The sequence below is a fragment of the Sinocyclocheilus grahami genome, unplaced genomic scaffold (assembly GCF_001515645.1).
Source record: "Sinocyclocheilus grahami isolate Dianchi unplaced genomic scaffold, SAMN03320097.WGS_v1.1 scaffold280.1, whole genome shotgun sequence".
Classification (NCBI taxonomy): domain Eukaryota; kingdom Metazoa; phylum Chordata; class Actinopteri; order Cypriniformes; family Cyprinidae; genus Sinocyclocheilus; species Sinocyclocheilus grahami.
In genome coordinates this window covers 823522-839116 of record NW_015505459.1, presented here as the reverse complement: position 1 = coordinate 839116, position 15595 = coordinate 823522, and the positions used below count along the sequence as shown (strand labels likewise).

The window sequence follows — 15595 nt, the reverse complement described above, 5'->3', positions numbered from 1 at the left end:
ATGAACTGTGCATTCATTTACAATTATTTTTTAACATTTCAATAGTCTTGACCCTCACATCTGTTCATATAGGTCCTTTTGAAAATATAATATTAGGTGTTTTAATATAAAATATTAGGTTCACACTCCATGAGCAAATTAATTAAAACAAACTTAAGAAAATAAAAAAGGGTGTGATGACAGTCCTGTTGATTTTGTTTCTCTTGGTCTGTGTTCTTGTGTTGTTCTCACTGTTGCGGTCAGTGTGGACCCACGGTGCTGTATATTATGCTGTATATTACTCCACCTGCTGAAGACTTCATCGCTTCACTCCCAGGAAGATTATCAATAGTACTGTAGGTTATGTCCTTGTTGGGATCCTGCGGAGAAAGGGATTGTAATAAAAAAAATTAATAATAATTCAGCGTGACGATACGTCTTCTTTTTCCAGACTTGTCCTGGCTGGGATTTCTAAATTGCCTAAACTTTCTGGGTTTTGGCTTTGTTTTACTATTGTTTTCATACTTGCTGATGGTAATGACAGATAAGTAGTTTGACCAATAGCATGCAGGCATTGTACATTAACAACCAATCGTGGCATGCAAGAAGGTGGGATCTATAGAGCCATCAAAGCAAAGCAAATAATGTAGAGAGCACATCAATAAGAAAACAAAGCCAAAACCTGGACATTTTAGGCAATTTAGTAATCCCAGCCAGGGGTCCGTTCTTCGTACATCGCTAACTCAATTAGCTGGATTTGATTGTTGACGATTTGGCATGATCTTGGATTATCATAGCAACAGGTCTGTAAGCTTTAAGCTCAGGAGCAGGCTTATTTCATGTAAACAGGATTTGATTGCATCTTTTTAAGACTTAAAAAGATGCGATCTAATCCTGTTTACATGAAATAAGTAGCAGCCACCGATACTTTACTACAAGAGTATCCTACTGGTCCAGGGACAATAATTTAAAAGAATAATAATTAAAAAATGTATTTGAAAATAATATTAGAATGTTGTGTGGTCTATATTACTATAGGCACAGCCAGTTTTACTTATTGAAAGATTTATTCATGATGAAATAATTACTTTATAATTGTTTTGGAGTCTTACATACATGCTATACATTTAATCTGAGTCGTGCATTAATTTGAGTGGTGACAGCTATTATGGAAGTGGCTTGATTAGAATGCAGGAGATACAGATAACAAATCTGTATCAAAAATCTGCTTCAAAGATAAAATTAAATGAATTGCTAATTACAACATTGAAATAAAAATTTAAAGCCTGTACGAATACTAGAAATCATGAATATAAATAATTGGGAATCGTGTAAAAAATAAATCAACATAAAATAAAAACAGTGCGCGTTTCCTTATAAAAGTCCAGAAATTTGTCAAGTTTTTCGTCAGGTGTCTTTTTTAATTCTATGATGTTGCTGTCTTGTCGCCAGCCAATCGCTGCATTGCTGATCGCGCTTTCAAGTATCGATATATCCAACCATATCTGCCCTTTTCGCAGAACACAAGAATGCACAGTAATCTCAGCCAACTTAATCCAGATATTTTAATCAAATCTGCAAATTCGTTTTACGAACCAAATTAGCCAGAGATCAGTTATCACGATTAAAAGATCTGGCATCTTTCAAATCATCTGAGCTGTATTAAGCGAGTTACGAAGAACGGACCCCAGGACACGCCTAAGAAAAATAGAACACATGGTCACCCCAAAATAGGTATATTAATGTCTGGTCTACTTACATGTGGGATTTCATCATTTATAGTGCTGTATATCACAGGATCTTCAGGTTTAGAGTAGATCTGCATTTCATACAATCACACAAAAAACAATAAAAACAGTAACATCAAGAAACCAAAATGACTGTAGGCTACATGTCCTGGAAATATGTGAGTGGCGTAAAGTATGTGAATAGTGTTGCATTCTTGTCAGAAATATTGTATGAAATAAGTCCAATAAATTCAATTAGCAGTTTGTTGGTCATAACTTTGTATTTATATTTCTGACATGACACAGCACACATCAAAGTGTTATTTCCTATGCAACAGGCCTGCGTAAAAATAAAATGCCTCTGATGAGCTGGTTCTTTTAATAGATCATTCGTATTATCTCATTGGTGACCATTTTAAATCAGTCCGACAAATGAAGTGGATTGAATAAACATAAGCTATGACTCGCTTTCTGAACCTGTTCCTTGGTCAACACAATGAAAATTGCTACGAGAAGGAAGGCTGGACAAAAACAACAAATGCTTTTCTTTTCTCATATTTACTCTAAAACAAACTCTAGATTGATTAGAATGAAAAGGCTGTGTTATCAAAGAAGACAGAGTCTTGTATACTAAAAAATGAACTGATAGGGCACATAACATAGGGCTTAAAGACACACCTTAAGAAAAAAATTGCATTTATAATTAATAAGTCAAATGTGTGTTTTGCCCCGTTGGACCCTATATTATCATACCAACATTTTCACAACTTGCTTCTTATAAAGGACTTACCATGTCAGTGGTTCTGCTGCCGTTTCTCCGTCTGATTTGATGTTTATTTTGTTCTTCATTTTAAAAAAGAGGAAACAGTAATATCTGACATGAAAGGGGTCATATGACGTTGCTAAAAATAACATTATGTTGTGTATTTGGTGTAATGCAATGTGTTTATGCAGTTTAAGGTTAAAAAAACACATTATTTTCCACATAATGTACATTATTGTTGCTCCTCCTCTATGCCCCGCCTTTCTGAAACACGTAGATTTTTACAAAGCTCATCGGTCTGAAAAGCGAGGTGTGCTCTGATTGGCCAGCTATCCAGTGCGTTGTGATTGGCCGAATACCTCAAGCGTGTGACGGAAATGTTACGCCCCTTACCATATTGTGATGTCTTGTCCCGGCGCGATGAGACAACACCAATAAAACCCATTACAAACGAGGCATTTGTTGCATCCAGTGGGGACATAATTACTGATTATAATGACTTATACTGTCTTTTTACACGTTGCGTTGCGTATCACGCTGCGTAAACATAAAACCGTGTTTGGAGAAACGTCAAACAATAAGTGCTACTCTACACTGCTCAAAACTCGCGTTTGAATCGTCAGTGGCAAATTCTTTAAATATTAAAAACGTACTTACAGTCTGTGAGTCAGAAGCGCCAGACTGTCCTTCCAAAGTTGGAACTGCCCCACTTTACAGAAACAGCCTTTGTGCACAGACGCATTGTAGTCTACTCTACCAGGATCAGGAAACAGTCCTCCATAAAATGCGCTGCACACATCTGAATATTTGGGTTGAACTGTTCTGGAACAGTGTTGTAAATACAACTTAACTACTGATTTCTAGTTGTGTCCTCTTTTGGAAGGCCAAACAAAGTAGTTTCGCTTTCACAACGAAACACACAGTGTCACACACAGCAGGCTTGAGTGAGCGTGGGCGGGCGGGCTTGAGAACGGCACGGCCGGCGGATTCGACGAAGGAGGGGGCTTGCGGCAACCACATGTGACGACCCCGGGCTGGACTCCGCTTCGTCCACGGTGAAAGCCGATCTGGTGATCCACAGCACTAAGTTGATGTATTCCCTCAGCAACCAGCACGGATCAGCTCTAGGCATGACGAAGCGGATATCGTCCTCTTTTGGAAGGCCAAACAAAGTAGTTTCGCTTCCACAACGAAATACACAGCGTCGCCACAACATGGCGGCGGCAACAACAATACTACAGCGAGAATAAAAGTTACACGTTCTTTCTTTGCGTGAACATTTGGGCGGCGTTATGCAAATCTTCCCACATCGTGACGTAGATATGTGTTTAAACGAGGCGTTTTAGGAGGGCATGGACAAGTCTTAACTTTTATAAAGAATATCTCTTTGGGTTTGAGACTTTAGTCTTTGCAACTTTAGGGATCTTATCTATGCACGAAGAGCTTGTAACACTCCAAATAGAAAGGAAAATTTGAAATTGACCCCTTTAACTGCATATAGATAGAATCTGTGCTGTCAAAATAAATGTCAAAATAGCAGGGCATGACATAGAAATGTAGTGCAGCTCAAACTGACTGGGTCTCCGTCTCAATCTCCAGGTGAAAACACCGACCAGAATCAATAACAGCAGAAGTGCTGCTAAAGCTGGAAGCCACACAGTCAGGAGTTCATTACTGTTGGGAATAAGGAAACATTTTAAACTCATATATTCAAAGAGCTCCAAAAAAGAAACTTAATAAAAATTATTTATTCATAATAAACTCTAGGGCTTTTCACACTACATTAAACCCTGGGTTATCATTGTTACAGGCTAAACCTAGCTTTTAACCACGGGAGAAGTAGCCTACATATCACATTTTAACAGCATGTTTAACAACAGGTTTTTTTTTTTTTACCCTAAATTATAAAACAGAGAATTGAATTGTATAAGCAGTGGTTTCAGCGTTTGAGAAGAAAAAATATTGAATGTTGACAGTAAACACGTCAGTTGGAGTTAAGACAACCGTACCTTTATAATCAAATAAAGGTAATTTATAATAAAACCCATGATTCAGTTTATCCAGGGTTTAATGACTCATGATTAAATATTTGAAGCATGAAAAACCCTTCTGTTAAATGTATTTCAAAGGTTTTAAAATTAGATTAAGCGTTAATTATTTTATTTTAAACAATACACACTTTTGTGGCTTGACTTTCGTTTCATTATTATCTTTCTTGAGAATCACTGTTTCATTTCTGCAAAGACTATCACCAGAGCAACGAGGAAATGATTGTTAGTCATGAAATAAACCAGAGATAAATATAGAATAATTTCACAAAGATGATTATAAAGGAAAGCCATTTACAGAGAACAGATTAAATACTAACACTTTGTCACTGACAGTGCCTGCGGACAAAAAAAAGTAAGTTTAGTTGTGTTTTATTTCAAATGTTGTATCAAAACATTTATGATTTATTGAAACATTTGTACCTGGTTCTGCCTCAGTTACAGTGAGATAAACAGGATTCAGTGCCTCTCCAGCAGAGCAGAAGTACCAGCCAGAATCAGTCAGTCTCAGTCCAGTCATCAGCACAGTGAAGGATCTTCCCCCATCATCATCACTGATCTGGACTGATGAATTCTGGGATGTGTCAGTCCTCCCCACTGTGTAACAGCTCTGATCTTTATATCTGCACCACTGTCTGAGTTTAATCTGATATTCAGAACTGTAGAGACACTGAACACTGAAATTACCACCTTCATGTCCAGATACACTGCTGCTCACCAAAGACACATCAGGAGCTGAACACACACACACACACACACACACACACACACACACATACCCCAGTCATTTGAGATTATAAAATACATGAGGAATAAGAGAGAGAGTTTAAAATGAAGAAAATTGAACATTAGAATGAGATTAAAACAATTGCAAAATGTTTTACCAGATTGAATCTTGAGCTGCGTCTCATATATTATATTTATCGGTGGTTGTTCTCCGGTCTCCACAACACAATAATAATGTCCATTGTGTTTGTTCTGCAGGTTTCTCATAGTCACAGTAAAGAGACTCTGATCAGGATGATCAATTACTGACAGATTCTCCTCTGTTTTATTTGTGTATGTTTTAGATTTATCAATCTCTGAGAACCAGTATTTCTTCTGCTGTGTGTATTTCTTGTCATAATGACATGGGATGGTGACAGATCCTCCAGTCTGAACAGTTAATACATGTTTTGACCAACCGCTGTAGCTTACAACACCTAAACAAACAACACACAAAATGTTATGTCCAACAATAAGTCACTTCACATGAAACATAAAATCTTCAGATAAAACTAATTAAAGCATGAACAGCTGAGCATAAAATCCATCATTGCAAAATTCTAAACAGGATCTATTAGAAATGAACACAGCAATACATGTACTGTACTCTCACCTAAAATGAGCCAAAACCAGATTGAAATGTAGAATGTGTTTGTGTTCGCATATGCGGTCATTGTGTTTCTCTTCCTGTATCTTGAGTTGTTCTGTTCTTGAGTATCTTGACTTCCCTCTTCCGATAATACTATTCAACCGGATAAAAGCTGTCACTGGGGCAGGACCTTTTAAGTTTATATATAGCATTTAGAAACTTTTATGGACACTTTAGGTACTAATACCTTCAAGGTACTAATATGCATTCTTCAGGAGTATAAATAGGTACCTTTTGAAAGGATAGCCTATTGTCCCAGTAACTTTTCCCCTTTTTTCTGAATGTGGTAACGTATTAATTTGCATCTCTTTTGGATATAAAAATATATTTTACCAAACTTATACTTTTCTTCTGTTATCTTAAGTTGTTATATCTCTGAATTTAAATTAATAAAGTTTTCCATCTGTATGTTGTTGGCTAACACGAAAGTTTTGCCTTGGTTACGGTTAGTTGAACAGGAACCTGCAGATCTCCTACAGAGCAGAAGTACCAGCCAGAATCAGTCAGTCTCAGTCCAGTCGTCAGCACAGTGAAGGATCTTCTCCCATCATCATCATCCCTGATCTGGACTGATGAATTCTGGGATGTGTCAGTCCTCCCCACTGTGTAACAGCTCTGATCTTTATATCTGCACCACTGTTTGAGTTTCTTCTGATATTCAGAACTGTAGAGACACTTAACACTGATATCACCACCTTCATGTCCAGATACACTGCTGCTCACCACAGACACATCAGGAGCTGAACACACACAGCAAAAACTTTTAGTTATTGAACTTTTAAATATTCTACTGAATTATAAAACCACATTTCAATATATAATAATAATAATAATAATACCAACACCAACAACAATAATAATAATAATGCACCAGAATTTTTTTTTTTAGCTTGTTGAACAATTAAATACAAACGTTTTCTGTCATCAGGGTTTGCATGAGTGCCGATCTCCACAACACACCAGTAATATCCAGAGTTTGAGGATGTTGGATTGTTGAATTTCACAGTAAAAATATTGTTGGCTGGAGAATCAGTTATTGTCCATTTCCCTGTAGCATTTGCACGGGCTGTGGTTCGGCAAGAAATCCAATACCCTTCACACCAGTTTTTTTAGCTCACACTGATAAAAATAATATGCTAGATTTACTTAAAAATAAAGTGCATCATTTTTGCATCCCTCTTCTTAAGTACATTTCGCATGGAATTTTAAGCAGTGTTACCTAAAAATCTATAGTTGGCCATGCTTAAATGTTTGAGTATCCCAGTGAACGGTTTTGCTCAAATTTATTAGCTGGTGTAACACAATATTTTAAGTAGTTTATACTAATAAATGTAAGTTATTTCTACAATAAATGTCTTGTTCACCCCATTATAAATTTTAAGCTCATTGAGATTGATAATTTTAAGTTTTTGTATTTTAAAATACTGCTAAATGACTAAATGCAATGTAATGTAAATGTAAAATATGCAAAGAAGCAACAGCTGCTACACATGAACTCAGAAGAACAAGGTGGTTTATAAACACAAATATAAAACCTAGTTTTGAGGGTGCATTTTCTTTCTTACCTGCAGCAAACACTAAAACACCAATGAGAATCAGAGAACACTATTTTATGGATGTGAGTAAAAGACAGAAGCTGAAATTATGAAAAATGCCTCTGAGAATAATAAAAAATGAACCATTCTTGTACTCCTGATGTAATGGAAACTGATCTGTAGTCAGATGCTGTTTGTCACCCACGAGCTTGCAGTAAAACTCTAGAAACAACACTTCCTAAAATAATGTGAGGTAGGCCTATCATAAAAATGCATGAAACACATAAGCTTATAAATGCATAAAAAATGAAGGCCTTACTAAGAAGCTTAGTGACTGTTAATTTATCGTGTAAATGTTTTCAAAAAATATATTTTGCAGACATTTAGTTATGCAACTACTTTCAACTTTAAGTACAGTTCTAAATGTCTTGTGGCTGCATTGGTTCCTGTAGAGTGCTAAACTTGCATTAAACTTAAAAAAAAAAATGTGATAAAGTGCACAGTCAACCAAACAATCAACCACAAAACACTGAGTGATTAAGTCCAAAGCAACACTTCAACATTCGAGTCTCACTCGATTTACAATGTTAATATTTACAATGTTAATCGTGCGGAAATCAGCAGCAGAGTGCAGTGTGCAATACGTTTATACTGTACGGGCATGCCAGAAACACCCCGCTCTATTGGCACTGTTCAAAAGTGGTCGTGTTTAAAAAACAACTAAAGTACATTGAGACAAAGTCAATGGATTTTTTTCACAACTGCAAAATACGTTTAATACATTTCAGCTAGCTTTTTTTTTATTAACATAAACCCAGACACAAGCAAAATATTCCACAAATACACTGAAAGTGTTTTTTCTTTAACGGTGAAGAAAAGAAACAGAGACACTTAAATAGAAATTATAACTAAGCTACATACTTTTAAAATGAATCCCATTTTCTCAGGAGAGGTCTTTTAATATGTAAAACAGCAAGTAAGCTAGTTATGAACTATGAACCTCATTTACAAGAATCCTTTCCATTTTTGACCCTCACATCAGTTCAAAATAAAATATTTGCTAAACAGTTCACAACCAATGTGCAAATGAAAATCAAGAGGAAAAAGTCAACTGCATGAGTGGATTCAGTGGATTTGTGTATTTGTTAAATAAGCCAAAAATCTGCCCAAAATAATTGTGGTGTGATAACATTTTTCTGCTGCTGATTTTGTTTCTCTTGGTCAGAAGTGTCTGTTCCTGTGTTCTTCTCACTCTTGCTGTTGGTGTGGAGCCACAGTGCAGTATATTGTTCCAACTGCTGGAGGCCTCTGGAAGAGTGAGATCATTTCAAATTTATTGCCAGCAGTACCATAAACACATGATATGAAATGCCAATATTTATGTAAAACCTACTGCTTCACTCCCAGGAACGTTATCAATAGTACTGTAGGTGGTTATGTCCTTGTTGGCATCCTGTGGAGAAAGAGATTGTAAATATGCAGGATATATTCATGTTTGATATTTCATTATATCAGTGCAGGTCTGGTCTACTTACATTTGGGTTTTCATCATTTATAGTGCTGTATATCACAGGGTATTCAGGTTTAGAGTAGATCTGAATTTCACACTCAAAATAATACAGAAAAAAATATCAAGAAATTAACATATGACTCATTTAATAAAAGTTCATTTAATACAGGTTCCATGGGTAATATGAGAAGTACACTGTAACTGAAAAAAAATGAGTTTTCAGTGAGATTTTGTTTGGGCGTAGTACCAAGATTTTCCACTGGATGACCATCAAACCTAATTAGTAACCATTTAAGGGCGCCTCCATTTCCATATATGGTTTGAGTGATCTGAAACATGTTTTTCCATACTTTTCTCAATTATTATGAAGTAGACATCACATTCAGAAGTATTAAGGCCAGTATGGCAGTATTTGATTTCAATTTAATCTTTAAAAAACACGAAACATTCGACGAGAACCTTAGACCTATGTTACAGATCACGCTGCATCAAAAATGCGGAATCTATTGTTTTTTTCTTTATAGTCAAAACACTTTTAGACCTTTTTTCTTCAAAAATAGAATGGATGTTATATTTTGAACACTTGACATGAAGTTTGACATGAGTTTTTACTGATTTTTCATGATTTCATATGTGCATCACTATTTCAAAATAAAGGTCAGAACTCGCTCTCTGACTCTGATGAGTACTCTTCTTGCAAATTAATAAATTACAGTTGCTCTGTAAAATATTGGAAAAATTAGCCACCAAATTTGAAAACTAGAGTCTTTAAGCTTCCAAACTATGTATAGTTTGTCAAGATTACTTTAGGTTCAGACTAAGATATTACTGTTTAAATCATGTAATGACAAGTGGGCCGACCGGTGGGCCAGTGACAGTTAACAGGTTAAGGGCTTAAAGGACTTACTGTGCCAATGGTTCTGCTGCCGTTTCTCTCTCTGATTTGCTGTTCATCTTGCTCTTCTTCTTTTTTTTTTTTTTTTTTTAAAGAAGAAACAATAATATATGACATTAACAGAATTGTTGAGTGCTGTTGAAATTAATTATAAAATGGCATGAAATTAAATGAATATTCAAACAAATAAAAAAGGAGGTCAAACTGACTGGGTCTCCGTCTCAATCTCCAGGTGAAAACAATGAACAGAATCAATAACAGCAGAAGCGCAGCTGAAACTGGAAGCCACACATTTAGGAGTTTATTACTGTGGGAAATAAAGAAACATTTCAAAATCTTTTCATTCAAAGAGCTCCAAAAATTACATGGGACTAATTCAGATGCATAAAAGGCACCAGAGAATGAGTCATATCTGAAATAAACGTTCACCAGAACTTAATTTATCTCTGTTAATGTATTATTTAATGAATGTATTTCAGCCTAATAATTGCAGATGTTTAAGCTTTATTTATTTTTTTAAACAATACAGATGTAGTACTTTTGTGGATTGCCGGTGACTTCAGTTGTATTATTATTATTATTCTCGTGATGTCCTGATTTACTTCTGCAAAGATATAAAAAAATTTAAAAACACAGAGAAGAAAAATCAAAGGCAATGATTGTTAGAGAGTAAAGGCAAAATAAATTAATGAAATGCAACAAATACAGAATAATTCTGAGAGGAGAGACAGCAATGAGAAATGTTTGAATACTGACGTGTCTTTCTCTTTGTCTGGTTCTGCCTCAGTTACAGTGAGATGAACAGGATTCAGTGCCTCTCCAGCAGAGCAGAAGTACCAGCCAGAATCAGTCAGTCTCAGTCCAGTCATCAGCACAGTGAAGGATCTTCCCCCATCATCATCATCACTGATCTGGACTGATGAATTCTGGGATGTGTCAGTCCTCCCCACTTTGTAACAGCTCTGATCTTTATATCTGCACCACTGTTTGACTTCATTCTGATATCCAGAACTGTAGAGACACTGAACACTGATATCACCACCTTCATGTCCAGATACACTGCTGTTCACCACAGACACATCAGGAGCTGAACACACACACACACACACACAAATCATTTATTTGTGATTATAAAATACATATGTGTAAGGTCAAAGAATTTGATATTAGAATTCGATTAAAACAATTGCAAAATGTTTTACCAGATTGAATCTTGAGCTGTATCTCATATATTATATTTTTCGGTGGTTGTTCTCCATTCTCCACAACACAATAATAACGTCCATTGTGTTTGTCCTGCAGGTTTCTCATAGTCACAGTAAAGAGACTCTGATCAGGATGATCAATTACTGACAGATTCTCATCTGTTGTGTTTGTGTATGTTTTAGTTTGATCAATCTCTGAGAACCAGTATTTCTTCTGCTGTGTGTATTTCTTGTCATAATGACATGGGATGGTGACAGATCCTCCAGTCTGAACAGTTAATGTATAGTTTGACCAACCGTCGTAGCTTTTAACACCTTAACAAACAAAATGCAAACCATTATTATGTCCCGAATTAACAATGATTCACTTCTTAATTTCTTTATTCTTCACATAAAACACAATAAAAGCAACACAAACAGCTTAGCATAAAATGTGGCATTATAAACATGATCCATTAAAAAATAAACTCAGCACAACATTAAATACTCACCTAAAATGAGCCAAAACCCAATGGAAATGTAGAAGATTTTTGTCTTTGCGTGTGCGGCCATTGTGTAAGTTTCTCTTCCTGTATCTGGAGTTGTTTGACTGTGTTTGTAGTAACTGCTGCACTTCCCGTTTTCACCCTCTTATACAGTAGCACTTAAATATCTTGAGCCACCTAAGAGCTGAGGATAGACTCTAGATCAGGGTTTCTCAGCTCTGTCCACTTTCCTGCCGAGTTTAGCTCAACCCTAATCAAACACACCTTAACAAACTAATCAAGGTCTTCAGGATTACTAGGAAGTTACAGGCAGGTGAGTTTGGAGCTAAACTTTCAGGAAAGTGGACCTCAAGGGCCAGAGTTGAGAAACTCTGATTTCAAGATTTCAAGCCAAGTTATACAATAACTGATGCACGTCCACTCTCCTTTTATTTATATCACACTTTTATTTACATTTCTGTTTCACTAGTTTAGGGGTATCTGGTGGGGAGGGTGGGGGGGTGTAACATACAAAATTTTATCAGTCACAATCATTGAGATTATGTGTGATCATTTAACGTTTTGAGAAATTATTTTTATCAACTACATTAATTCTAATTGCATTTGTATCAGTTATACAAACACTGATTTTGACATATAAAAAAATATTTTACATACTCAACATTTTTCGTCTGCAGCCTGTCAGAAGTCTTGATGCTTCCGAATTCAAATTAATATCTGTTTTGCCTGTACAGCATGTTGTTGGCTATATGTCAAAGCCACTCTATGAAACTTAGTCATATGAGCAAGAGCCATTAGTAATGGGTGAAATGAACCGTTGAGTGAAATGACACTTTGAACCAACCAAACCCATTGCTCTGCAAAATGATCCACTGTTTCGAAGCGGTCGAAACACCACATGCTGGTGACGCATGCAACAAAAACTCATTCCAAACATGCATAAAACACCTTTTGACCAACCAGTTGAAATGTTCTACTGAAAGTGTAATCTATTAATTGACTAAACAGGCCAATAAGAGACTATTACTTACTCTTTACTACTCTTGCGTTCATGGCAGCTTGAGAGCATGTGCACAAAACAGGAAGTAAGTGCACAAGACTGTCCCAGGTCTGAAAACCCCCCGCCAAAGTTCAGTACCCTTAACGCACAGAAGCTAAAGGTATCCCATCATGCATCACTTTCAGGAACTCATGTGCCTTAAGATCTTGAAATGTTGAGGGAAAAAATTCCAACAGAAATCCTTCTGATGTTCATTCATGTTTATTTTGTGCTATAACTAGTAAAGAGGAAGAGATGATCGGTTCAATGCACCGCTTGAACTGAGGTGCTACAGTGATCTGTCACGACACATTAAAGAGCCACAAAATGGTATTTATTGTTTGAATTTCTTAAAAAATGAAACTGAAACTTAACAAAACTAAAACTTTGTTTCATAACAAAAGTAACCTGCTCGTCTTGTCTGCCAACAGGTTTTTCACTGTGTGAGAACATGATGTGTGATGTGAGAGTGCCATAGCTTGTCAGACATAGCAACAGTATCAAAGGTGGGTGGATCTTTGCAAAGAGTCAATTACGCACACAAAAATACAGGATACAAGGAAAAGAGATCACAGTCCTCTGCATGGTTCGACAAACAAGAAAGAAAATGAGAAACTGTGCACAGGTGGCATTAATGAGGCTCGTGAGAGTGTCCTGACTGGCATGAGATTGAGTGGGTGGAGCTGGGTGCTCACATTAGGAGCTGAACACAGACAGCAAAAACTTTGAATTAAATGAATACATTTAGTTAGATCCAAAGAATAAAACCAAATTTAATATAATGGAAATGTATGAACTGTCGCACCACAGAAACCTTCTTTACCTTGTTGAACAGTTAAATACAAAGGTTTTTTGTCATCTAAGTTTGCATGATTGCCGATCTCCACAGCACACCAGTAACACCCAGAGTCTGAAGACGTTGCATTGCTTCGAGTTTCACAGTAAAAAAAAATGGGCTGGATAATCAGTTATTGTCTGTTTCCGTGGGCTGTAATTTGGCAAAATTCCCACGTAAACCCTTTACACCAGTACTTTGGGTTTAGTTTATATTGATTATCATACAGACCGGGGATTGTAATGCTTCCTCCTTCTGCAATGGTTACATAATCTAATGTCTTCAAAGTTACTGTAGACACACAGACACCGGTTTCATTTGTTATAGGAGACATTTCATTTCATATCATTTCATAAGTAAATAATCAGTGCTCCAACCTCATGGCTGCTAAAACATTTGAAAAAGTTGTGAAATTAAAACATGTTTAATTTGTGTTTTACAGCACAACATCAATTATGTATTAAACTGAACAGCTTTAAAGGGAAAAACAGGAGTTAGACAAAATTCAATTAAATTCAAGTTTATTTGTATAGTGCGTTTCACAATACAAATCGTTGCAAAGCAGCTTTACAGAAATTGTAAGCTTCTATTTTAAAGTTTCTACATTATATTTAGTAGTAGCTTATCAGTTGTGTCAAATTATCAAAATAATGTCAAAATAATGAGAACACCCTTTATTTTAGGGGTTAATGCAATAACATTTTATTTAGATTTTCCTTGTTTTAAAATTTTGTTTAAAGGGGTGGTTGATTGTGATTTCACTTTTTTTAATTTATTTAGTGTGTAATGTTGCTGTTTGAGCATAAACAATATCTGCAAATTTAGTACACTGAAAATTCAATGCAAATGAAAATATTGTCTTTTAAAATGATGGCAGTTTAATGCCTACAGTTACAGCTGTTAGGGACTACATCAAGCTCCTTCCCGGGTTGGTGACATCACAAACCCTGAAATTTACATAAACCCCGTCCCCGGAAACATGCAACAAAGGGGCAAGGCCATGCTGCGCTGCTTTAGAGAAGAGGAAGAGTTGTTGCAATGCCATCAAAAGGGGTGCACGAAAAACTCTATTTATATATGAATCTCTCTGACAGACGATTCTGTCTTCTAACAATTCTATTATTTGTGATTATAAAATACATATGTGTAAGGTCAAAGAATTTGATATTAGAATTCGATTAAAACAATTGCAAAATGTTTTACCAGATTGAATCTTGAGCTGTATCTCATATATTATATTTTTCGGTGGTTGTTCTCCATTCTCCACAACACAATAATAACGTCCATTGTGTTTGTCCTGCAGGTTTCTCATAGTCACAGTAAAGAGACTCTGATCAGGATGATCAATTACTGACAGATTCTCATCTGTTGTGTTTGTGTATGTTTTAGTTTGATCAATCTCTGAGAACCAGTATTTCTTCTGCTGTGTGTATTTCTTGTCATAATGACATGGGATGGTGACAGATCCTCCAGTCTGAACAGTTAATGTATAGTTTGACCAACCGTCGTAGCTTTTAACACCTTAACAAACAAAATGCAAACCATTATTATGTCCCGAATTAACAATGATTCACTTCTTAATTTCTTTATTCTTCACATAAAACACAATAAAAGCAACACAAACAGCTTAGCATAAAATGTGGCATTATAAACATGATCCATTAAAAAATAAACTCAGCACAACATTAAATACTCACCTAAAATGAGCCAAAACCCAATGGAAATGTAGAAGATTTTTGTCTTTGCGTGTGCGGCCATTGTGTAAGTTTCTCTTCCTGTATCTGGAGTTGTTTGACTGTGTTTGTAGTAACTGCTGCACTTCCCGTTTTCACCCTCTTATACAGTAGCACTTAAATATCTTGAGCCACCTAAGAGCTGAGGATAGACTCTAGATCAGGGTTTCTCAGCTCTGTCCACTTTCCTGCCGAGTTTAGCTCAACCCTAATCAAACACACCTTAACAAACTAATCAAGGTCTTCAGGATTACTAGGAAGTTACAGGCAGGTGAGTTTGGAGCTAAACTTTCAGGAAAGTGGACCTCAAGGGCCAGAGTTGAGAAACTCTGATTTCAAGATTTCAAGCCAAGTTATACAATAACTGATGCACGTCCACTCTCCTTTTATTTATATCACACTTTTATTTACATTTCTGTTTCACTAG

At 36.0% G+C, this 15595-nt stretch overlaps 3 protein-coding genes across 4 annotated transcripts; all 3 read right to left on the bottom strand.

Moving 5' to 3' along the window:
* LOC107600201 (polymeric immunoglobulin receptor-like) lies at window positions 1-5956 on the bottom strand. Its single transcript, XM_016292034.1, has 8 exons — window positions 5896-5956; window positions 5402-5719; window positions 4941-5252; window positions 4838-4856; window positions 4046-4143; window positions 2497-2549; window positions 1739-1798; window positions 1-359 (listed from the first exon to the last, which is right to left on the bottom strand). Exons 1-8 carry the CDS (start codon window positions 5954-5956, stop codon window positions 240-242), a joined length of 1041 nt encoding a protein of 346 aa, XP_016147520.1. The 3' UTR covers window positions 1-239.
* A 2721-nt stretch (window positions 5957-8677) lies between these two features.
* On the bottom strand, window positions 8678-11700 carry LOC107600198 (CMRF35-like molecule 8). Of its 2 annotated transcripts, none has more exons than XM_016292029.1 (9): window positions 11568-11700; window positions 11074-11391; window positions 10628-10958; window positions 10410-10475; window positions 10081-10178; window positions 9884-9942; window positions 9002-9073; window positions 8860-8919; window positions 8678-8774 (listed from the first exon to the last, which is right to left on the bottom strand). In XM_016292029.1, exons 1-9 carry the CDS (start codon window positions 11626-11628, stop codon window positions 8715-8717), a joined length of 1125 nt encoding a protein of 374 aa, XP_016147515.1. In that variant the 5' UTR covers window positions 11629-11700; the 3' UTR covers window positions 8678-8714. The 2 variants fall into 2 exon arrangements, with proteins under 2 accessions (XP_016147515.1, XP_016147516.1); XM_016292030.1 differs by having other exon boundaries at window positions 9884-9939.
* Window positions 11701-13888: 2188 nt separating this feature from the next.
* Window positions 13889-15264, bottom strand: LOC107600248 (CMRF35-like molecule 6). Its single transcript, XM_016292092.1, has 3 exons — window positions 15133-15264; window positions 14639-14956; window positions 13889-13908 (listed from the first exon to the last, which is right to left on the bottom strand). The coding sequence occupies exons 1-3, from the start codon at window positions 15191-15193 to the stop codon at window positions 13889-13891; spliced, it is 399 nt and encodes a 132-aa protein (XP_016147578.1). The 5' UTR covers window positions 15194-15264.
* Between the last annotated feature and the right edge of the window lie 331 nt (window positions 15265-15595).